This window comes from Calonectris borealis, chromosome 2 (assembly GCF_964195595.1).
Source record: "Calonectris borealis chromosome 2, bCalBor7.hap1.2, whole genome shotgun sequence".
In the NCBI taxonomy this organism is placed as follows: domain Eukaryota; kingdom Metazoa; phylum Chordata; class Aves; order Procellariiformes; family Procellariidae; genus Calonectris; species Calonectris borealis.
Window position 1 is genome coordinate 44212183 of NC_134313.1, and position 24880 is coordinate 44237062.

Sequence of the window (24880 nt, forward strand, 5' to 3'; positions counted from 1 at the left end):
AAAAAAAAGCAGGATTTTGTTTGTGTATCAAGCTTCATTTTGCATAGTAAATAACTATCCAGCTGAACAACAATACAGAAAGACACCTCAAACATTTTAGTATGGATTAGCTTCATAATTAATTTGCAGCCAGTAAGAAACAGTGATCACAACTCCCCACTTGCCTATGAGAATTCAATCATCTCATATCTTGTTTACAAAGTCATTAAAAACCTTATTCTATCAAAATCTCCAATTGTTTAAGAGAGAAACACAAACGGGAGTTAAATAAATTTTTGCTTAACAAAGCACAGACAATATCCACGTCTTACTGTAGATTGACAGTTTTCCTCTATGACCACCTAATATTAGTATTTATCTATTTGAAACACTGTGTTTATCTATGAAATTAAAAAAAAACAAACCTCATGAGAAATTATAGAAGGAAAAGCCCTTCACAGACAGTGTAGTTTATATTTATGAAGCCTATCAATTAATTGGTGTCATCACCTGTATTCATTCTTATATATAAAGCATTTATCTTTGTACTGTTTAACAGGCTAATGAGATATGTCAATTCTTTTGACTTTACAGAAAGAGAACAATGGCTTTTGCAAAAAGGCTTAAATAGCTCATTTACTGCTGGAAGTTGTGAAGTCGGGTAAAAAAATCCTCTCCACCCCCTACAAATCCAAAAAGGACAGCTACCTATGGTGCAGAACTGTTATCCTTCTATCCTCGACACAAATTATGTGATAAATTTCATAGGCAAACAGATATGACCTCCAGAGATGGGTCAATGTTATAGGGGAGGCATTTGTGAACAGGAAAGTTAGCGCTCCCACCTGAAATCCGGTAACAGTGAAGAAGAACGATGAGGGTAGGCAGGGGGAATATCAGAGGACGCAAGAAAGGGGCAGCAACAACAGCCCAGGGCTAGAAAGATAAAAGCAAGGAGGACAAGAGGGAAAGCCACCTGGGGAGATATTTACAGTGGCTGACTTCTTCCCAGGCTCCAGTTCCTCCTACGGGCAGCAGAGGAGAGGGGCTCTTCCAGGGCGATAATTCAAAGCACCAAGCAGCTATAACCAGTCTTCTGCTGTCAACTCCCCTCCTGGGGGAGACTCCCTCCTTTAAGCTGAACGCAAGATTAGGTTTCCTAGAATAAATTCAGTCTTTGTGAATTCCCATACCGTGGATTTTTAAAAATGTCGATCTCCTAACTCTCTTTTTAAAGGCCCTGGTAAAAATTTTCATTGACTTGAGTGGCAATATGCTTTGGCCAATGCTGAGTACTAGTAAGTACCCTATCCTAAGCCCTACTGTGAACAGAGCAAAAAAGAGACAATCACAGGGTGATCGGTAGCAGGTACTACACCTGCACAAAGCCAAGCGGCACCGTGTGGGTATGCTAGCACGGGACCTGAAAACAGCACAACACCCGAGCGAATAATTTCAGAGATTTTGATCCCAGAAATACTCATTGCCAACCTTGGAGACTCTCTGTCTCAGTGCATCCTCACAACAGATGTGCAGAACACTTCTTAATTTTTAGATCCCGGGCAGACCTAGGGTTGACACAGACCACAACTTGACCAGCTCTATTAATGCTGAGATGTTTCTACACGTCAGAAGCAGTCCTTTTTTCACCTATATAAATGCATAGTCTACGATGCATCAAACTACGATGCCCATAGAGTTTGAACATTTCCAGGCTGAGATAGTGGCTGAACTGATGTAGATGCTCAATTTCCATCATACATGGCTTTTTTTTTTTTTTTTGGCATCTTTTTCAGTATCTCTGTTCTTCCTCCAGCAAATCAAGAATTATCTAATGATAGTTCAGGTCCTTCAGACTGGTGTTCAGTGGCAACAATCATTCTTTCTTGTTTGGGAGATTATGAGATAATATATTGTACTAATAATGTACTAATAATTGTAGTACTACTGTACTTCCTAATAACTTTCCACTCATTTTTATAGCTAATGCATGTCACCATATCCAGCTCACGTGGTCCTGGTGGTATCAATGGTCTTGTATTCTATAGAGTGGGTGCAACATGCAACTCCATAGTCTTTAATCCACAAAGGTACAACTAGACAGTATAGGACAATTTCTGACCTTGGTCAAACCATATCACATTAGCTGTTTATTCCATCAAATACTCAGATTTTTCAGATGAAGTAGATCTGCTTTTATTTTTCTATCAGAATCCACTGCTGTATGTTTTATTGGAAAAAAATTTTCCTTTCAATTTTGTTTTTTCTGTTTAAGTTTTCTCTCATGGATCTTTTAATGTTACATCAGACTATCTGCACAAGTTTTTCTAAAAACAAAGTGAAAGAACATTCTTGAAGATCTTATTGCCCTCTAATGTCTGTAGACACTGTTGTCTTTCCTGCTTTCCCAGATAATCTGTAACTGGGGAGAATATAGCTCTATTAACCTTGCTGTATCAGCCAGAATGTCAAAATCTGTGTTATAAATCTTCATCTTAATCATTTATGATTAAATATTCAGATGAGATTATGTGCAACCTAATTCTACACATCCATCTCCACTTCCCTAATTAACGACAGACAGCAACAGAGGGGGAAAAACCTTTCTGAAGTAACTAGGCAAAAACAAGCTTTTGTAGACAACTTTCATTCCTAAGCACATATTTATTGTTTTATCACCATTTAAGAAAGAAACATGATTAATGAAGTTATGTATATTGAATCATCAATCTGTTGCTTTACTGTAGATTGCTAAATAGCACCAGTGTTAATCCCAGTAGCCCCAAAACTCTTATTTTTATGAAGCGTCACAGATTTCAATTCTTCCTCATCTGTCAGAGAATTTGACATGCATACAAGTGAAAGTTACATAGGAGGCAACTTTCCAGGGCTCAGTGGGTAAAATTCACCCTTGTTCAGAAAAGCAATCTAAGATTTATGAACCACTAAAGATCCTCTTAGTCTTTACTTCTATTTAGAACTGCTTCAGCTGTAAGCACAAAATTTGAGCTACTTAGACTTTAATTTTGAGAAGGGTTGAGAAAGTGTACCTCATACCGAAACTTAAGTCATTGATACACATCACCAGATTTTCGGAAAAATCAAACTTGAAAGCTACTAAAGGCATCACTTAAACTGAGGCAGCCAACTCAACCTGTAAGTCACAGACTCTAAATGAAAGAGACCTCACAGGAAAAGACATGAAGTCTGTCCTTCTATCAGCCTGAAACTGACTTCCCAGTATATTTTCTAGAACTGTGCACATAGATTCTTTGGTTCAATGAGAAGAAAAAAAAAAAATTAAGTTTAGCTCAATTAAAATCTGATCTTGGAGAAAGACAGAAGCAGGAAAAGAAAAATATAATTACATATTTTTGCATCAACCTGGAATAAGTATGAGCTAGTTCATAAATGAAAGCACAGAATTTCAAAATGACAAGTCACATTTTTAGCATGAAACTTCTATCCCAAACATGCAGGCGTTTTCACAAAATTACTGGAATAAACTATCTTCAAATTTACCCCTTTTCAGCCAAAACTACTTGCTAAATGCAACCTGAATCTGTTATTATTCCCCCAAATGACATTTTTCAAACTTACTTGGGGGGGAGCAAAGGGGTGAGGGGAAAATTGCCTAGCTCCATCCTCTGCTGCTTTTTCTAATTGCATTTAAATGATCCGTGCAACTGGTCTCCTACAACTTCCCCGAGGGATAATATTTCACAGTCTAGCTAATCTCACTATTGAAATGTGTCCTGTTTTTCAGCAAAAATTTCACTAGCATAAAGCACAATCAGAATAATTTTTGCTGACTTCTAAAAAATTTTAAGTTAGTTTTAAGATCAAGAAGTATGCAAATACAGAATATCAGCAGAATATACAACTCTGGATGCTTTAGCAGTGCAAACTAATCTGCCACCCAAGGTGCCTCATGCCTACTCATGAGTCCAAATCTGCAGCTGAAATTGTACAATCTTTTGGCCCAACAATATTCTGTTGTATCTGAAGGAACAGTAGTTACCTTTTTTAAAAGCAAAAAAAAAAAAGAAGCAATGTAAGCCCAAAATTATTTTTCCATATTACACACACTTAATATTTGATTTATTTAATCATTTATTTCTCCAGCTCACTCATGTGACTGCATTTGTTTGAGCTTAGTAAGCTCTGGCCCGGATTCTTCAGCTGCTTGTGTATGTACTTAACACAGGCGGCATGGCGTTTGCAGGACCAGAGCTCTGTATACATTTCCTCACTGTGAGGGCTGCTGAAGCACTACTCACCAAACAAAAATCCCAACTCTTTGGGAAAAAGAAAAAGTGCTGCTGCTTACAGTGATTGAGTAATCCCTTTTGCAACCATTATTAGCAAACTTACAATACAACCTAATGGCCTGATTCCGTCTTTTTTTTTTTTTTTTTTGCCCAGGATGAGTAAGGTACTACTTACTTTGTGAATTGCTGAACGGGAGTCAGTAGGCTGACTAAAGGAGCCAGACACGTTACTAAGCCTGTGGGGACTTCATGTGGACCCTAAGGCAGGGACCCTAAGGTGCCTCTGCCTGCGGACCAGGTGCCCAGGTACCTCTTGTACTTTAAACTGGTTTAAGACCAAGTTAAGTACTACTTAACCAGTTAGGACTGTGGTACGCTGCACAAGAGGGAATGCATTCCAGACTCAGTCCAAAACATGAGACTTTTTTCTTCAGACTAACTCAATTTCTGAAGCACCTAGATTTATGGAACACCAGGGAAAAGGGACACGTCCACACCTGAGGTTAGAAAAGCTCTAGTATGAACCAACCAACAAGCGCTACTGAACACAGCCTGAAGAAAGCTCTTCAACACTACTTGACATATACTTGTGTCATTATAATTTTGGACAAGGAAGATATAATCTGGCTCAGCAAAGCAATACTGTTCTGTTTCTCAATTAGTCTCATTCTGTGGCTGTTGTGCTCATTCTGCAGCAGCAGGTGAAAATGTTTCAAAGTATAAAAATGAAAATAAAGCCATTTCCACAGTAACATCATGTTATTTTCACATTTTGATTTAAGGATACTACAAACTACTACACACACAAAGCCCACCACCACCACCACTTTTGCAAGAACTGACAAAAGCCCTTTTACTGTTACCCTAAAAACTCCAAGCAGGTAGTCTTACAAAGTACAAAGCACACTGTCAAGTAAAATACCCAGGCTACCTTTTGTTTGGAGTAGTTTATCTCTACACTTTGGATCTAAATGGTATAAAGTTAGTCACAATCTTCAGCTATAACAGTTAGTTTCCTCTGTCACTTTGCAGACACCTAACTAAACACCTGAATGCTCATGGCTGCTGAGCAGCCGGTAAACTCTCAGCGGGATTACATATCTAAACTGAGGATTGTACCTTTTAAAAAATCTTGGTCCCACATATATATTATCATAGCAAAGTTTAAGCAAAATTTTCTGGCATGCTGCAACATATGGAGAGCTCTAATTTAACTGTGGTCTCGGGGTATGCCACAGATACACAAGCTTGAATCTTATTTGAGAAGCTATTTAGTGGAAGCTTAAATCATTGACTCTGAAGTTTTTAAGTCCTCTGATTTCATAGCATGTGACAATACATCTCTGTGGAGCAAAATCAAAATGTAGAAAGCCTCAATTTGTTTTGACTGTATTTCTACCAGCAATTTTTTTTATCTGTTCAAATCATGCCTGGAGAATAAACAAAATCCCAATATACTCAGACCAGGCTGTGAAATGCAAACTTCTATCTGATATAAAATTCAGAATTTTGAAAACAAAAGGAGCTGGCAAAATGTCAATGCAGTGATTTAAACATAAGTCTCCCGGATGGGAGGAGGAGAAGGAAGAGGCTAAGAGGAATGTAAGCTCTCACTTAGTGGGCCACGAGCTTTGGGTCACTCAGTGAAGCTGTGGCCACACAGTGCCCCTCTCGTAATTCAGCTGTACTTAAACACACCTGCTACCGGGTTAGTTCCTTTCCTACGCCACAGCCCCTTGCTCATCTCCTTCTTGCCCAGCTCTGCTGAAAACTTCCAGGGTGCATCAAAAGTTTTCCCCTGCCAGAAAGAGTACGCACACCACATTGCCTTCATCTATGAAATTCAATACAGTACAGAGAAAGTTCCCAGGTCAGTCTGGCAGTACCGATCTTTAGTAAATCCTGTTACGTTTTATTCCATTCCCCCCTTTAACTATGTCTTCAGAAAAGTTTTTAAAGGAAAGGACACTTACTCATAAATTTATAGTTGCTGAATAATTTTATTTCTCAGCTTCCTAAGTATTCAGCTGTTCTCCAGTCGCATGGTACTATCTCTATCTTAACAGATTTGAAATATAGATGTAATTCACCAGTTCTTTCAGTATTCTGGAATGGAAATTATTAATTCCCTTTGATTTTACAAAGATAAACTCATTTACTGTTGCTTTCACTGCAGCTGTGGTTATTTCTATTTTAATACCATCGTGTACATTATCTGTCTTCCCTTTGCCATCATGCTAACACAATCATCTTTACTGAAGAATGAGGGAAAGCACCAAGCCATAGCTAGATTATCTTTAATATCCACCCCCACAAGATAGCAGCTCTCTTTCTTCCTTTTTCTGCCGCTATTCTGTAGCTGAAGAGTGTTTTGCTATTTGCTATTTCTTCTGTAAAGCCCAGCTCAGCTTGGCTTTGGAAGTTCTCACTTTATGTCCAAACCTCTTGACCTCTGAATTAGTGCTGATCAGACAACTGGGAAGGAAAGGGTGCAAGGGGGGAAGGTGTCTCTTGCATATTCCTAATGGTGTGGCATACATACACTTTATTTTAGAGCCACACCCTACAATTTTTTCCTCTTTTTTTTGAAGTTCAGATTCCTGGCAGTGTTAGCATCATTAATTTCAAAGAAATTTAGAATTTCTTTATATATTTAAATCTGCAAGTTTCTCCTACTCGCCATTTCCCTCAGTTATGAAATTTTGCTCTTTTGGGGGAAAAAAAAAAACCAAAACAAAAACTACTTAGCAACTTTTTTTATTTCCTCAAGAAACATAAAAGGAAGATATCTGTGATCATTCTGTTGAAGGTTATTTAGTGCTATCAGCCTTCCATAGCGCTCTCATTGCTTACTGAGAAATTCTAAAAATTCCAAAACATCCCCATAAAAAACCAGAACATTGTAACACATCTTATTGATAATTAGCTACTTAATGAAGATTGTCAGCTACCACATGAAAACATCTACGATGATTACTAATAGGCTGTGTTCTCCAATATCCGTTTAAATAGTTAAAATCCCCCACGATGGTAACAGTTCTACAGATTTCTGGAATGTCTACCCTTCCCTTCTCACAGCAGGACTCCAGCAATGCATTAACGAAGCCCAGCACTAGCCCAGGGAAACCACCTTTGCAGACCTTTAAATTTTTTTTTTTTTTTAACAGCTATAACCCACTCTTTCAAGTCATTATATCATTAATACTCAGTAGTATACCAGCAGGTCTCTAGTTTGAGTTCTTTCCTCACTAGCATATAACATTCAAGCCCGTATTTCCAGTCATGAATTCACCTGATTCAAGTTCTGCACAGTTGCTCCTACTTCTTCCCTTTTCTTGCACAGGTTTTTGGCGGGTTTGTATCCATGTTTCAGCTTTTCCTTAGGGACAACACTCAGCCTTTGAACAGATCAAGCACAATCCTAGCTTCAATGTGTCATCGACAATTTACTTTCTCAGCAGCTTAGAGTTTTCTTTGCTAACCAAATTACTATTAACATTTCTATATCCACTATTCTATCCTCATTTTCCCTATTTTACTCCTCTTGCACTATTTTTATATATATATCTAAAAAGTACAGGGGATATACGAGTTTCCCCCAATCTTCTCTCATTTCTGTTTAAATTCCTCCTTCCAGATGCGGAAGCACCAACTTGAGGCCAGTTTCTCAGTTAGACAAGAAGAGTGCATCTTTAGATGTCTCTTTCATCCAACTGCACAGTCACGGCTGGTGCTTCAAAACACATCCCTTGTAGTGTCATGAGTTATGTGCTGATCACCATTGCTCCATCATGCGTCCACTCTTATCCCACTGGAACATAAAGGAAATTTCCAAACATCTTAAAGACATTTTAAATCAAAGCAGAAACACATCTACCACTGACCTAATGTTCCTTGCTTCTACGTGCGTGCCATATGATCAGCAGACTGTTTCCAAAATGAAAATCTCTGGCATAGTCCTGCTGAAAGACCAGGTTAACCAGGAAGTTAACTAACAAGGCCAGCATTACATTCACAATAATAAGCCAAATCTTGTGTCATTACTTTTCCTCAAGTAAGCATGGATTTATATGAAGAGGGGATGGCTCCCCTTGAACTCTTCCTCAATCTGTTCAGATTATACTGGAACTTTGGCGAAAGAATTACTCAGCTACAGCCTTTTCTGTAGGCAAACAGGTTGTGAGAGAAGCCCTGGCTGTCTTTTCCCCTTATCAGCCAGATCAATTGGAGAATGCTATAGAAGTAGGGAGGGCAATTATTTTCTTCCCAAGAACACAGAAAGACATGTTACTCCTCAATCTCAATCTGCTCTTTTCCTGGAGAAATACAGCCCTGGGCTGCATCTTATCAATAAGACAATTACATGTGCCCATGTATGATTTCATTATATATCTTTGGTATAAACACTGTTATGGTTAGAAGGCTTCCTAGAAGATACAGACCCTAGAGGATGCAATGGACAAATGCATAAAGTTATGCACTGCACTTAACATCTCTTGAAAGCAAGGCATCCTTTGCTTTCCATGCAAACCCACTTCCATGGATGCAAACCAGAGATAAGTTGCTGTGGTTTAATTGATTATAGCCATAATCCTTCATGGGAGTGCTTATTCTCATTCAGTGTTTAGACTAATTTTGTTTGTGTAGAGCCAAAACAGAAGAAAGTTTATACCATATTTGCGATGCACCAAGCACAGACCAGCCCGAATATAGCTAAGCCATTCCACAAAAGGTGATGTAGTGAAAGAGAAGTCTTAACATGAGTTCAGGTATGACAGATCCATAGCCTGGTTCTAGTGGCGCCCAACACCTACACCACAGATGTACTCCCAGCTCTGCGTTTTCCTACCGGTAGGGCAAGAGCATTAGAGTGAGAAGGAATTGGTCTATTTTTAACTATAACTATTTAAAACAGAAAGAAACACAAACCTTCCCAACACCACCAGTAGCTAACACTCTGTGGTGTAGGGTGTTGGCCTACTAGTGGCAAAGGAAGGAAAAAAAAAAAAGAGAGACTGTTTTAAAAAGCAAAGGAGGTAAAACTTCCAGAAAGCAGGTTGTCCTCAGCAGACGGATCCCATGGGTCAGACAGCTCAGGAAGGGTAGGCACAGCCCTTCCACCCACAGGATAAAGCAAAGGTAACTAATACACTGAAACTGTGCTTCAAAATAATAGTTCAACAAGTTAAAAAAAGAGACACGATTGTGAGATGCTAGTTAACAAAGGACAGAGAAAATATTCACATGCTCTAAAGCTGGTCCTGGGCAACAATTTAGATTCAGAATACAAGCAGGCAAACTCTGATTTAGCATGTAATTAAGAAATCCTCTCTGAATTATGCAACTTTCATTCACTTCTTCAGAAGATACGAGAACACTGCAATCACTTGCCAAGTTTGATCCCAACATGCCATGGGGCAAATGGAGACCCTAAACTGTCATATTCCATTTAAATCATACGTAGGCTAAAATGAGTGTGATTGCTCGGTATATTAAATTACTACTAGTGTGTTGATATTTCCTCATGAACAATCTATGGCTCTGAATTATTTATTGAGGAGGAAGTGGCTTTTGAAGTGAACATTATTTCTCTCTCAGAGCTAATGCTTGAATATGATAAAAATAGTTGCCAAGAGAAAAAGGAAATGAAAAAAGATATTTCCATGACTGACGGCTCCCAGATTTTACCTGACTCCTTCATGCATTTCTTCTCCTTGTGAAGTCTATATGCTAAAATGATGTTCACCTAAAAAAAAAAATAAGACGTGGGACAGCCTGTGTCAGGAAATTGCTTGCAACAAATCACAGCTACGTACACATTCAGTGATGGCAATCGATAGGAGTCCTAGACTGTTCCCATGGCTTTGTGCTTCCTTGCCTCTAGAATCCAATACTGCTCACAGAAATGCAGCTTCAAGGGAGCCGCAGAGCAGCCTTCCTCTGGCATCACAGAATCAAAGAGCTTTGGGTTGTAGTGGAGATGAAGGACACTTAACTGAGCATGGAGTGAGAGTAGGAACAGGGAGAAGGACCCAGTTCTCCCACTGGTCCTTCAAGTTCTCAGACATATTTTTCAAACCCTCGCCCCCTCAATAGGAGTCTTCACAGGTTTCTGAGGATGGAGAAATGAAAGCCCAGATGAAGTAGTGGCAGACTCCCACATAATAAGATAAACCCAGGGCGACACATTCTGCATTATGACCAAATTAGAATTTATTTGGTCAAAGAGGTATTTTCACAATAAAGTGCACTCTTGAGTGACACCTGCAGTATTTGAATGCAAAACAATTACTTGAAATAAACGTAAATAATCCTTCTGTCTTCCTTTCTCCTTCCCCACAACTATTAAGGTTGCTATTCATGAAGAATTCTCCAAAGAATGATTTAGAGCATGCCATTAGAAGACATATTTCTATTGTATTTCTATTGTTTATTTATTTGCAAATAGTTTATATACACCAGACATGGATCAAATCTTTCTGTAAATTTTCTGTGAACAGATTTGAACGTTGAGTTTATTCTTATTTCAAGGTTATTCTTCAGTTTTCAAGGTGCTGAAGTTAATTTCTTTAATAACCAATCCTTTGTGTCTACTAATTAGAAATATCCAAAACAATTTGCTATTTAAATCATATGTCATTCCTTCTGATCCTTGATTGGATGAGTAATGAAATTAAGTAAGACCCATATGAATTCTGAATATTACTACTGAATATGTAATTAAGGTTTTGATTAATATTCTGGCACTCAGGCTTAAAATACACCTTCCATAAGTATTTGCACTAATAAAGCTCAAGCTCAAAAAATCAGTACAGGTCATTAACACAGTCAAACTGAATTCATAAATGAACTTCAAAAGAATATTTGTAAGGTTTTTTTATGATGATGGTTATGAACAGTGTCCTTTTAAGTTGTACTCCTATATTAGTGCTAGCTGTCAAATAAAGCTACTGGCCATCTTTCCTCCTTAGGTGCTGGTAAAAAATTAAAAATTAGGGATATAGGTTTTGCTGAGGTGTTGAAAACATCCTGTGTTAATACAAGTTGATAATTTAAACTCCAATTGTTTCAAAACTCAATGAATCATTTTATGGAAAATTGAAATCCTTTAAGACATAGCAATATATTTTAAAAAATTGAAATATTATACTTTTTCTTGTAATACACTTCTATTTCTTACTTAGAGTATCCATTAGAAACATTTTTTATGTCATTACTGAAATACACTTAATTCAGCTGACAGTCAACATTTTTCAAAATGTTCTTCCCAACCAATACTTTCTGCACTTAAAGAAAGCCAGAGTACCTAATATTTAATAAATAGAAAGGTATGGATATATCATTTCATTTTTTGTTACAGAAATCTGTCATTTGTAAAACACGGCAAATAACATTGATAACAACTTATTAATATGAATTCTGCAGCAGTAGGATATATCACAAGTCTGGTACCCGTCCTATTAAAAGATGTTAGCCCTATAGAAAAGTTCTGGCTCTTATCACAGAAGGGGTTGGCTCCCTTGTGAGAATCCACACACGGTGTAATAAAGAGATGGGCAGTGTAGGAATTGCTAGGTTCAAGGAACCTGAGTCCAGCTCTGGAATTTACTTTGAGATGAGTTAGGAAAGGCACCTGCTCAAAAACACCACTCTATTTTGAACACGCTCTTAAACCACAAGTAGTAGCAACTCCTCGTTACTTGTGTTACAGAACTATCTCAAAACCTCCGCTTAATACCAGCCTCCAGCTGTGCTAGGAAGTTTTCAAAGGCATGGAAAGAAATCCTCCTCCCAAACAGCTTAGCACCTTACCAGCACAGCTGAGGCTGGGAACTGTTAATACATTTCACTAGAAGAGGAAAGGAGACACAAAGATTAAAGACCTGCTGTGGGCTATCTGAAGCAAGTCCCACATGAAGAATCTCCCATGCCCAAATCACAAGTTGGTCACGAGACAGTATTCTCCCTCTAGAGGGGCTATAATTTTACACTGATGAATGTAAAACCCCCACAAACTGACAAAACAAGCCCAAATTCTCAGTCTACCTGACAGCATCTGAGCAACAGGTCCTACCTGGCAAGGGAACAGGTCCATTTCAACTATAGCCTTCTCAGCTCCTGGCCTTTTATGCTCTGCTTATCCAAAACCACCAGCAGGCTTTACGAAGGGCTGAGCCAGACTCTTCAGAGACAAACTTAGGGACTGATGGTGGGGTGGCTTGTTTTGAACCCTTTGCTAATTTTCTCAGCAGCCCTCTTGATTTAATCCAGCCACGCAGGTAACACACCTAATAATTAATTAATTCTCTAAGTCAATTGGATCATTAATGGAGTAGCTCTGCCACAGAAGTGACACAAACAGAATGAAGACAGGTTATAGAGAAAACGTGCATCTCCAAAATTTTATTTTTTAGGTACAGGAAAAATAATGAATGGCATACTTAAGTACTAAACACAGCCCTTAGTTCAGTAAGGTAATTTTCAGACTCTGTTATCATGAGTTCTTAATTAACCTATGTGGTAGAAATTCCTAACAAATGGTTGTTGACTGTAAATGCAATGCCTCCTTCTGACACATGCATTAATGCACTATCATAAAAGTTCAAAGCCATTATTATTGAGTTGTCTCAGCCACATTAATTATCCTCTGCACTGTATTTGGCTTCACATGGGTAAATCTTTAATTGCCCAGTCTTTACTTAAAGAACATCTTTGTTTAATATACTATGAACTCTGTTTACATTCATGCTTTTCCCAATAATTCTGTGTTGAACGTAGTTTCCACCATTACTACTGGAAATGTTCTACACTCAGTTCATTTGTCTGCTCTCAGCCATCCATGTCACTGCTTTTGAAGCTGAAACATCCCATGCTTGGAAGCTTTGGGCTGAAGTTGATTCTAGCACCTCCACTATGTTTTAAAAAATTCCTAACCCCTGTTACCCAGGCCATTTTTTTCCACAGCATGTTGGATCCAGTTTACAAAGCAAACTAACAGATAAGGAAAACAGCACAAGAGAGGAGGTGATGAGCTAACTTAAAGCAGTAAAAGTGGGTAGGTGAAGGAAATAGGGTAAAGGACAAAACTTTTTAAGCTGTGTAGCATATTATGGGCATAACAAGCATAAACCCTTGAGGAAAGAAATCCTTAAAATATTAAAATTTTGCTTTAATGTCCCATTGATGTCCATTATGGAGAGATGTTCATGTTTTCAGCATTTAACTTAAAACCTGTTTTGACAGGCACATTGAAATGATAATTTGTTTTGAGTTGTTTCCACCACGATCATATTCTGTCTGAGTATCTTGAAATATTTTACAAAAATTAAGCTTCATAATAACCATGTAACAGCTAGACTGCAAATATGTACCAAATAACTAAAGGATAACATTTTCAGAAGTATGCACTGATTTTGACTGTTCAAGTTGAGCCATTTTAAGTCTCTTTCCCCTTTTAAGAAAAAAACTAAAATGGTAATAAGCCCCACTCGAATGACAGTAAAAGGGAGATGTAGTTCTTAATTTCTGAAACTCAGACAGGTAAAAAAAGGCAACCAAAATTAAGCATACTGAAAACTTGGGCTCCACTTGCTGTGGAGCTTGTGGTGAGTTGGGAGACGAGAAGTTGGGACATGAAGATAAAGATATCCTGGGGTTTTATTTCAGCCACAAAACTGTGCTGCTTACATTGATAAAAATCAACTACAAAAATGTTATCAGGAAGTGAACTCAAAGCAAAAACTGGGAACTCAAGTGTTTTTTAAACTTCTGTCTAATTTACTTTTGCACAAGACAGCAGAGGAAAAAGGTAAAACAGCTAGTGAGTGACACATCAAAAACACCTTTCCTCTTTCTTTTTTTCTAAGGTTGACTACATATGACAGAGAAATGTTGACGAAAAAAATGAATAAACCAATCTTTCAGCCAATTCAGATCATCTAGAGCCACTCCCATAAGCTAAGTAGGCATTTCCATGTAGATATGTATTACGGTCCTGTTTGTGGTTATACTATAGATGAAGGATGAGTGTTTATAAACAGAAATACTGGCGGTGTACTTTTAGGATAAGAGAGAGAGAAGGTTAAAAGGTGGGCAACAAAATTTAATTAAGCAGTAAAAAAGACAGACAGGGAAATCTGTATTTGGTCCCATTTGAGGGCCCTAAGTATTAGGTCTTCTTCTCTGGCTTCACGAACATGACATTTCTGTCAGCATGATGACATAGCTCCAGCAGGAAGGACAGTAAATGTCCCCATCCAGTCTTGCCTCAGCCCCAGTGCAGAAAGGACTCTGGGAGACAGGATCTGAGCCCTCACAGCTGGAAGGGGCAGTGGGCTCGGATCTCCTAAAATCTGAGCAAATACTCTAATCACATGGGACATTGCTCCAGTACTGTAAAACAAGGCAGATTCAGTAATTCTTGTCGGGGATCTAAACTCATCACTGCTCATAAAGCAGGTTTAAACAATACTTGCCAACTAGATTCACTAAGGGATTTTGGTGCCACTCCAGCCTAGCTTCTGGTTTGCAACAGGCTTAAATAAGAAATAGGAACTCAGGCTGTGTGTGCTGGGCAGGTTCTGGATACAGCCAAAACACAGAAACACAAGCCTTTAGGACACTTTCAAGTTGAACATTATGGTCCGTTATGTTTAAGTTCCTCAAGAAACTTCCTAACAAGACTGTTGAGTCAATTTTCTAGATCATATTTTCAGGTCTATATGCCTGAAGAACATCTAAATTCTGCTTGGCGGAGCGAAGTCCTATTTTAGATCTGGCTCACAGAAAGATTTCCATATAAAGTGAGCATATAAAGATTAGGGTTGAAGAAAAATAAGAAGAGACACAACTCCACCCATACCTCTCTTTAAGATAAAAAAGGCTACACATTTGTAACGACAAAGCTTATCGTTCCACACTAGCCGCTATTAAACCATGAAAGTATCAGCACAGTGGCTTTTTGTTGTGTTCTATGCATGTATCTATAGATCCCTCTATAGAGAACTGAAGTCTAGTGCTTGATATTACAAGGTACTTTCCTTGGACCTGCTGGAACTAATCTACTGATCCTATGCACCACACATGGCAAAACACCACTCAGAGAAGTTGGCAGGATCCTAGAATAGATCAGATGTTTACATGAAAACATCCCATTAAAGTGAGTAATGTTGAAAACTGTGGCACCACTAACCTTCATTCTTAAGGGCAGAAATCAATCTGATATATAGCAGCTGATGGAGATAAGGAAAACTGTTCTTCCATCTGTAGGTTAATTCACTTTTTATTCATGCTAAAACATCTGCATCTTTCGCTGAAGCAGCTGGTACTGGTCCTTGGTACATTAGTCTTGCCTAAGTCACGCCTTCCAATTTTAGAAGAACAAGAAGTTGCTTTTGTTGTCACATCATTGGCTGCCAAACTTCCTTTGAAACCACCCCACAAAACAGTCTCGCTCCATTTGCTCCAACTCATGGTATCAAACCATTTGTAACTGATAGCCTTAACCACCCCCACTGATTATCCCTGCCAATCAAAAAGATTCATATGGCTTGCCATGCAAATCTTACACCATGAACATGCTGAACAGCACAAGCATGTAGTCAAAGGAAAAGTAATGGAAATAGTATCATAGTATAGCAATTATTTTATCCTGGGGGAAAAAATACATTATTACCCATTTCAGCCATTCAGGGAGGGAAGCAGAGTGAGAGGGAGAGTGGTAAGAAACCACTTCAGCAATCAGAGACCACAGGCAGATGATAATTCAAGTTATGGTTGTCAGGAAATTCAGGTAAAATCTCTTGGAAGAGTATATATCCAAGACCTATTATTTTTTAATTCTAAAATTTAGGAAAAGATACTGAGGCGTACTCCCTCCCCTACAAACTGGTATCAAACTGATACCACGCGTTTGTATTTATCGTTGTTCAGATGACTACTCACGGCAATCAGAGTTTATCTAACGTTTTCTCTGTGTATCTAACATTTTCGCTGTGAGTGTGCCCAGACATACAACTCTTCTTTTTTCCTGCCTCCTTCTCCAGTCTCTCAAGCAGTCACTTAGAAAATTATTCAAATAATCTCTCTTTGGTCAGTGGCTGAAGGGAAATAAGCTGGAGTTTTAGGTACGCAGCGTACAAGGATTAACTGGTATTCCTGTGCCTTTTCATAACCTGCTTCCTTTTATATGTTCCCTCAATTCTCCCTCATGTTCTCTTTTATATCAGCCTCCTTTCATTTTAAAAATCAAACAAATCATAACAGTTCTTTTTACAGCCTGTTTGCCACTTCCACTCCTATATGTCTACTTGACACAACGTATACAACTGACAGCTGTGCTAAAATGGACAAAAATGGCACCACTCTGTAAACATATTTTAGCAACCACAAATTTCTACCGTACTTTGAAATGCAAGCAAAAGAGCTATTGATTTTGTCTGTGCCTGATAAATTCCTCCCAAACAACCTGTTTACTGAAACTGTAAGTCACTGTTGTGATTAATCTGCTGTGTATTAAAAGCTACTTAATTGGAACAGAGAGATGGCAGAACGAGCTAATACTCGTGTTATAAGTGACATAGGAATCGATTTCATTTTAATTTTAACAGAACTTTTGTATCTTTGTAGCCAAGTCAGTCCTGATGGACAAATAATAAGGGCTCAGCCAGCTGAGAGGGCGCGTACTCCTCCGGACAAGGTAAACTCTGATGTAAATAACTGAAGATATGGAGCAGGATAACTGAAGCTGTAGATCACGCTGTCTTGCTTTCCCACAGGAGATTTGGACATGCAAACTGACCCTTCAGCACTAAATACTTTCCCTGATGTAAGTAACATAGAAATGTTAGCAAGAACCTTCTGCAAGATGACAACATCTAGAAACAAATAATATAACGTGAAACTTTTCTTTGAATTCATGGTATGTACGTATAGTCATTCCGGCATGGCATCGGAGAACTCTGGAATAAGAGCTATACGTGGTGACACGAAATCCTCTGAAACACAAACCTTTAAACTCTTCTAGATTTTCCACTGTTTTGGAAAAAGCCAAATATAAATTCTTCCCATATATAAGTTTCTAGAAAGCGTTCTGCGTATAAAATATTAGCTCTCCTACTAAGCCAATTGAGCGATCAGAAATTTTAGTGCTTAAGCAGTACTTTGAAAATCTGAACACTTACATAACTGATAAATATTCTCTATAGAGAGAACCCTTGTTAATTATTAAAGTACAGTATCTTTCTTCTAAAGTACATCAGCATCTTTTACATGTAGCTTAGGTTATTAGAATAAACTGAATACCAAATCTGATTTGTATGCAGACTTGTAAGAGATTTTTAAGAACATAGTAAAGATTCACTTTTGTGTTTCAAAAAAAATTATGAAAGGCACAGCCTTCATCTGCATATCACTGTCTCCAGAAAAAAACAAGAAAAAAAAATTGAATATTTATTCTGCTGAATGTATTAGCAAAAGTTTAAAAGTAGTTAAGCCACCTACAGGATGGGCTGCCCCTTCTCATCCTGCTTTCTGAGGGGAAAAAAATGAAAACTTTAATTCCTATTTCTGGCAGTCTATCACCTTTCCTGAGTCCTAAAGACACAGCAAGCAAAATAGTTAGCCAGTAGGACTTTAACTCGAGCACTGCGGCAACTCAATAAAAGAAATAGGGTATCGCTGAGTGGTAGCATTTCGCTACACTAAGAGACAGATGGGGAGGATATGCAATAATCTTGTCTAGGAAACGGCTATGACTCATAAATTTGGACTCAATGTGACAAATTATCTGACAGATTTCAAAACAGTGAGAAAAACTGGTGTCAGATTGAGATATTATCACATCTCAGTGTGAAGTCCAACGGCAGCTGGAATTATTGACCACCTAACTACACTGAACTCCTACACTACTACTCAACAAAAGTGTCAAAACTACTATGTAGAGCAAAAGTGAGAAAACAAATGAACCTATTTAAGGATGGAGTTGAGCTGATTTAAAGACTGGTGATGTTTTTCTTCATTTCAACTACCTTGCTCACAGTTCCAGCTTAGGGGCTCAGTCATGCTTAATAGTGAGCACCCAAGGAAGTCGTAAGGACTTCTCATACACAGCGCAGACGCCATTTCCCTTTTTTTTTTTTGAAATTGCAAGAGCCTCAGCTGATTGCAGAGGTGAAGCTATGAACGCAGGCAACGAAATTTCTTTGGCGGATGATCCAGTCCTGTGAAAAATGCTTCCACAGGGCACCACAGAGACTGCAACTCACACTGCTTCCAGAATCCAGCATCACCTCCACAACCCTCCTCCAACTTTTTTTTTTTCTTCCCAAATAAGAACCGGGAAGGAGAAGGAAGATAATGGTTTCTTAGTATTACACATAAACAGACATAGCTAAATCATAGCATCACGTCTCAGGGAACCGGACCCACTTGGGAACAGATGCCTGCCCCGGACAAGTGCCACCTGGAAGGGCCAGCGATTAACCCGGCGTCTCCTCCTCCTTCTCTAGGTGGGTTCCCACACCGCTAGCAAATCTCAGCTAAAACCCCTCCCTCTGTTGAGAAGGATATACTTAATCATCTCACTATCATCTCAGCTACCCATAATAATTCTAAAGGGTAATTTCCAGTCCTCTTCTTTCCAATGATTCACCCTTCCTCTGGCCTTGCTGGCTACAGAAACTTGACAGTTCCCTTTCAGGCACTTTGACTGCAGCCTTGCAGACAAAATGACAGACGCCATGGGAACCTCCAAGCACTCGAAGCACCAAGGCAGCCTGCTCACACCATTCCCCTACGAGGCACAACACTTGTCCTGGGGAGTTACTTCTTGCTTTCCAGACTCCACAAAATGGGCACTACCAAGTCCTCCAGCCTCCTGCTCTCGCCCACCCAGTTTCCCACAACCCATGCTCCCCCCAGGGCTGGCTCTCAGGACCCCTTTAGGGGCTCTTTGGTCCTGCTAGCCCAAAGGAATCTCATCCAGAGAAAAAGTTTTCAAGGAAATGAACCAGCTCCACAGATGCCAAGTGAACGCTATTATCTCTTGCATCCAGTCAGCACGCCCCGCTATCCACTGCGAAATCTGAAAGCCAGGGCTAAGTCAGGGCAGCTTAGAGAACCAAAGGGATGCTCAAGGGCAGTGGTTACATACTGTCATGCCAGTCTCCAAGGGCAATAGTTTATCCGAATCCTGCTGGCCCATATACCCTCTACATAGTCCTTACAGACTATAAATTAAAGCATCCACTTCCCTTTTTTTCCTTTCAATGGAATATAAAGACTCCGTGCATTACATCCTCCTTGTACTCCCCAGAGTCCGCTAATAAAAAGCCGTGTCTCTCACAGCACCTGCTTGGGAGAACTGGGCTCCATAGTCTGGCTTCCATGCCCATATATTGGTAAAAAGCAGAACACACTGGAAGTATGGATAAGGAAACCTATCTGTATCTATCTCTGAAGGCAGAATCTCATCAGTGATCATATTTTAATATGAAATTAGCTGCCAACAAAGGCCTAGTATCTGTACTTAGCTGTGGCAAGCAATTCCTCAGAGACTTCCCTGGAATTTTAACTGACGGACAGTGTTATCAGGAAGTCTGTCAACATCCAACCACCTCAAAAAAAAAATTTATATGCTTATTCTTCAAAATGGAAAAATTCAGTCTTCTAAAATTTGTGGGAAATAAAAGTTATACCAATTTCAATAGAAAAAAAAAGATACATTTTTATTCAGAACTGATTGGCAGCTTAGCTGCTCCTGCAGCTCCTCTTCTTTACACTCTAGGAAAAAATCATTTTAGTAATTTTAAATTGCCTATTTCCAGCATTGTTCCATGCCACATTAAAGACCTCATTCATTTCCCATTAGCACATTTTAGTTAAAATTAACACATAATCATTTTCAATGATCTGGCTTTCAATATATTTGTAAACAAAAATTAATCTCGAATGTAAGACAAGGAAAAGCTTTGGAATTGTTAAAAATCATCCTGACAGAACTAATCACTAAAACCACATTTTTTAGCTTTTTTTTTTTTAATCCAACAACACTGGGATTGCCAGTTGTACCCCCAGTTCCTCAGGATGGCTTCCTTAAATAAGCAATTGACACAATTCCCCCCAAAACCTTTGGCAATGTGACAAATAAAGGGAAACTGAAGATCTCAAGAATCAATTCAACACTTTAAGAGCAGACAGGGGACAGCGAACACCAAATGAAATCAGAACGAGCACCAATCTCAGTACAAGGCAAACCTCTCTTCTCGTACCCTACTATCCTTGCCCATACGCAGAACTACCAAACACCAAAACCTCAGTTCTCATACCCAGGGCTCCGTGTTGACAGAGAAACGACAGAAATAGTACTGCAATTTTTGCTTGTGCAGGATTCAATACAATAAGTAACAGAAAACGTAAATATAGGGATAGGAAAGCTTTAACCAGGGCCGAAAAAAAAAGAGAAGGAAAAACTGGAAGCTGAGAGAAAACACAGAGATGGAGACACAGAATGAAGGGTAACACGGGTTTTGTCAATGTGGAGACCGTACTCCCAGCAAGTGTGCATTGTGGTGGTAACACAGCCAGCACGGTCTGTTTAGCTGCGTCAAAGAAGGAGTTAGTCTCCAAACACATGCAGCTGCAAAACACTTTAGATATTATCCTTCAGCCTAAATGCTCGGGAGCTGTTTGCTCAGGCCAGTGCAGATGTTACACTGCTGAGCAGAAGTTTTGGACTACGAAGGGCGAGTGCTCCATTTTCCAGAAAATCATAATTATTTTCCACAGATCATGTTATTTCTGACTCCATGCTTATGTATAGAGTTTCTCAGGAGTTGATGTGACCTCCCCTTTTTGGTGCTGATTATTAGTTTTAGAGTACTCCAAAGGCTCTCCCTTATGAGGAATATACCTAGAGAATTAAAAGTCACGTTAATCAATTATGAAGTGCTGATATGCAAGACTGCATACAACTGACCATGTAATTTGTACATTTGTGGAAAACTGCAAATAAATATTACTAAGTTACTGACAGACAAACGATTCTATGGCTCTGTTTCACTGAAAAAAAAAAACATAACAGGCTAAAACATAAATAATGTCCTAACACTCCTCATCAATTTAATATTCTAGTAATCTTACGCTACTGCACGTAAAACATGAAGAAAAGCTACATATGACCAAAAGAGGCTCAGCTAGCTTTAAATATAGAGGGCTAGGTGCTCTTGCAAAGAGCAAATCTTATGTTAAAAGAGATTGTGCTTCATCAAAAAGCAAGCAGCTGGAGAGCTCTAAATCCCAGCCACCTTATCTGACAGAAGTGCTGCACAATATTGGATCGCACCTTGCTCCACCCAAAGCCCTACTCTTTGTGTTTTCCAATACAGAGTCATGACATCAGACTTTGTAAAACTCTCTTCTAAGTCACTCAGCATGATACACACTGTTTATCTTCTATATGGATGAGTATCAACATGAATTTCTATGTACAATTTGAGCCATTGTACCTACTCTTCTGTCTCTGCAGGATCGGGACTAAATAGTACATAAAACCATCTCATTCAGAAAGTCCTAAATTTAACTTGTGTTCAGCTGTGAAGATAGAGCATACAGGAACATACAAGCATACAAGATCCAGAACAAAGCATCACTTTCTGTTCAAAATTCTGCTTCCCTCTCAAGTTGTGTCATAGTTAATGTCGAGCACACTTGTAACTTGGAGTTAGTTTCACAAGTTTAGAAAATTGTATTTGTTGTAATAAACCAAAGGCAGAACTGAGCTGTACTAGATACTGCACTGAGAGCAAAAGACGGTCCCTCTCCAAAAGGGTGAGACAGAGATTAAAAACGCCTGAGTTAGAAATTTAGAGTAACAACGAATTAAACTTTCTAATGAAATAATTGTGAAAAACTAGTGTTTCCAGAACAGAAACATGACAGAATTCCTTTCCACCCATCAGACAAGAAATCCCCCAAAGTATTTTCAGCTGTTGCTTTAGTGTGCTGCCCCACTGGGTGACCTTCTTCAACACAGCATCTATCTGCCACGATTTTATGCGGAAATTTTAACTCCTTATACGCTATGTATTCTGACCTCTGCACCTTTCAGGCAGCACTAAATGTATTTGCAGGGCATTTGGCCTCTGTATAAACCTTTCCTGGAAATGTGCTTAAAATAAAGGGAAACATTACTTTTGCAAACTATGATGTCACCTCCCTTTTCAGTAAGTGTCTTACACGACCTACTTCAGCACATCCTTTCTGTAATGCACGTTACGCCGCTTGCGAATGGTTTTGAGAGCAGCTACTCAAAAGTTTGATTTAGAAGACATTCCTTTACTAATCACGTATAGAAAAGGCATACGCATAGCAAGGAGAAGACTGCACGCAGCATATTTACATATAAATACCAAAACACAGCAACGAGGTGTTCATTAACCGTTTCTGGAAAGAAACTCTTCGCTGTGACTGAAGTTCCCCGCTGGCGGCAACGCTGTCCCGGCCACATGTGAGGAGACCGGGAGACGCATATTATCGGGATATTCCCTTTTTCCCCCGCCTGTTCCTCTTCTTTACTTGGCCCCAGCACATCTTTCCCAGGAAGTCCAGGGCACCCCGCGCCAGCCGGGCGCTCCCGGGGCGGCGGCCGCCCGTGCGGCACAGGGCGCTCCGGGACCCGGCGGGGACCCCCTCGACGGGGCGGGACACCCTGCGCCCGCGGCCACTCACGGCCCCGCAGGGACCCGGCCGCCCCCGAGCCCCCTCGCCGTCCGGCGGGCCGGGGCGCGCCGTCCCCAGGAGGGTCCCCGAGGGGGACGGGCGGCCGCTCGCCGTGCGCGGTCCCGCCCGCGGCCGGGTTCCCTCCCCCGCGGCGAGGGGTGCCGGCCCCGTCCCCCGCGCCGCCCCGGCCCAGCTGCTCACCTCCAGACCTGCCCGAGCTGCAGGATGTGGACGAGCGACTGCAGGAGCCAGATACAGAAGGCGCAGGACGCCGACCTGCCGCCGCCGGCGCGGGGACCGGCGGGGCCGCTGCCGGCGGCGTGGCTGCTGCTGTTGCTGCTGCTGTTGGTGGCGTTGCTCTTGCTGGCGGTGGACGCCTGCCGCTGCGGCGTGCAGGGGCGAGCGGCGTCGATGTCCGCGGCCGCCGAGCCGCTGCTCACCAGCAGCTTGCTCTCGGCGGCGGGGCAGTGCCCGGCGGCGGCGGCGGCGGCGGCGCTGTCCTCGGTGCTGAAGTCGTGCGCGAACCAGCGGAAGCTGAAGACCTGCACGGAGAGGGAGCCCAGCAGCACGAAGAAGAGGGTGAGCCCGAACCACCAGCGCTGGCCCCGCAGGTAGTAGTCGACCGCCAGCCAGATGTCGGTGCCCACGTCCGCGAAGTACACGGCCAGGGCGGCCAGGATCCAGAGGCAGTCCCACAGCGAGTAGCGCCGCTGCTCCCTGCCCAGCCGCAGGCACAAGGAGGACGAGCCCCCGCCCGAGCCCCGGGAGCCCCCGCCGCCGCCCCCGCCGCCGTCTCCTCCTCTGCCGCCGCCGCAGCAGCAGCAGCAGCAGCAGCGGGAGCCGCCGCCCGAGCCGTCCCCACCGCCGCCGCCGCCGCCGCCGCCGCCGCTGCAGCACCCGCCCCCGGGCGCCTCGTCGTCGTCGCTGCCGCCGCCCGGCCCGGCGCCGGCGGGCAGCCCCGGGGCCAGCGCCTGCACGGAGCCCGAGTGCTCGGAGTTCTGCAGCGGCGTGAACGCCACCTCGCCGCCCTTCTTCATCTTCCGCCGCCCGTCCGACTTCGCGGCCATGATGCCTCCCTCAGCCCCTCCGGAGACCAAGCGGGAGCAGCGAGCGCTCCTTTATCCCGCGCCTCCCCCTGCTCCTCCTCCTCCGCCTCCTGCCTCCTGCCTCCCGCCCTCCGCCGCCGCAGCCGCCGCGGACCCGCCGCTCCCCTCGTCCCCTGTCCCCGCTCCGCGCCGGGCTGCGCGCCCGCGGGCGGCTCCTCCGCGGCGGCCGCGCCCGCAGCGCCGCCTGCCTGCGGGGAGCCGCGCTCAGCCCGCCCGCCCCGCCGCCGCCGCCGCCTCCGCGGGGGCCGGCGGTGCCGGGGCCGCCGCCGCCGCCGCGCTCTGCCCGAGCCGGGAGCAGGCAGGGCAGCGCTGCCCGGAGCAGCGCATCCCGCCCCCGCCTCCCCGCCCGCCTCCGCCCGCACCCGCCGCCGCCACCACCCAGCTGACTGACGCCGGGAAAGAGGATGACCTCATCCCTCTTCCCTCGCTGCCGCCGCCCCCCGCCCGGCACCGGCACCGGCACTGGCGCAGGGGCGGGGAAGGGGGCGCTCGGCCGCCGGGAGGGAAGGGCCCGGCGCGGCCCCGGGTGTGCGGGAGCACGGCCCCGCGGCGGCGGGGGGAGGCCGTGGCTCGGCCGCCCGGCCTGGGGAGGTGGGCGCGGCGGGGACGGGGCGGCGGCTGCTCCGTGGGGCGAGGGAGTGGGTCGGCGGGGAGAGGCGGGGTGCGGCCGGCGCCCCCTGGGGCCGGGGCTGCGGAGCGGGAGGGGCGCAGCGCTGCCGCCGCCCCCCGGGGTCCTCGGCGCCGCTTGGGGCGAGTTCCCCCCGCCGGCGGGGCGGCGGCGTGGCGGGACGCGGGTGGATGCGGACG

The 24880-nt window shown here is 42.4% G+C and overlaps 1 protein-coding gene across 1 annotated transcript in view; it reads right to left on the minus strand.

Moving 5' to 3' along the window:
* Window positions 1-24034, minus strand: part of XKR4 (XK related 4) — a 224804-nt gene extending 200770 nt beyond the window's left edge. Inside the window, exon 1 of the mRNA XM_075141846.1 lies at window positions 23169-24034. Within this exon, the coding sequence (XP_074997947.1) occupies window positions 23169-24034 (866 nt within the window). The remainder of the gene's footprint in view (window positions 1-23168) is intronic.
* Window positions 24035-24880: the final 846 nt, after the last annotated feature.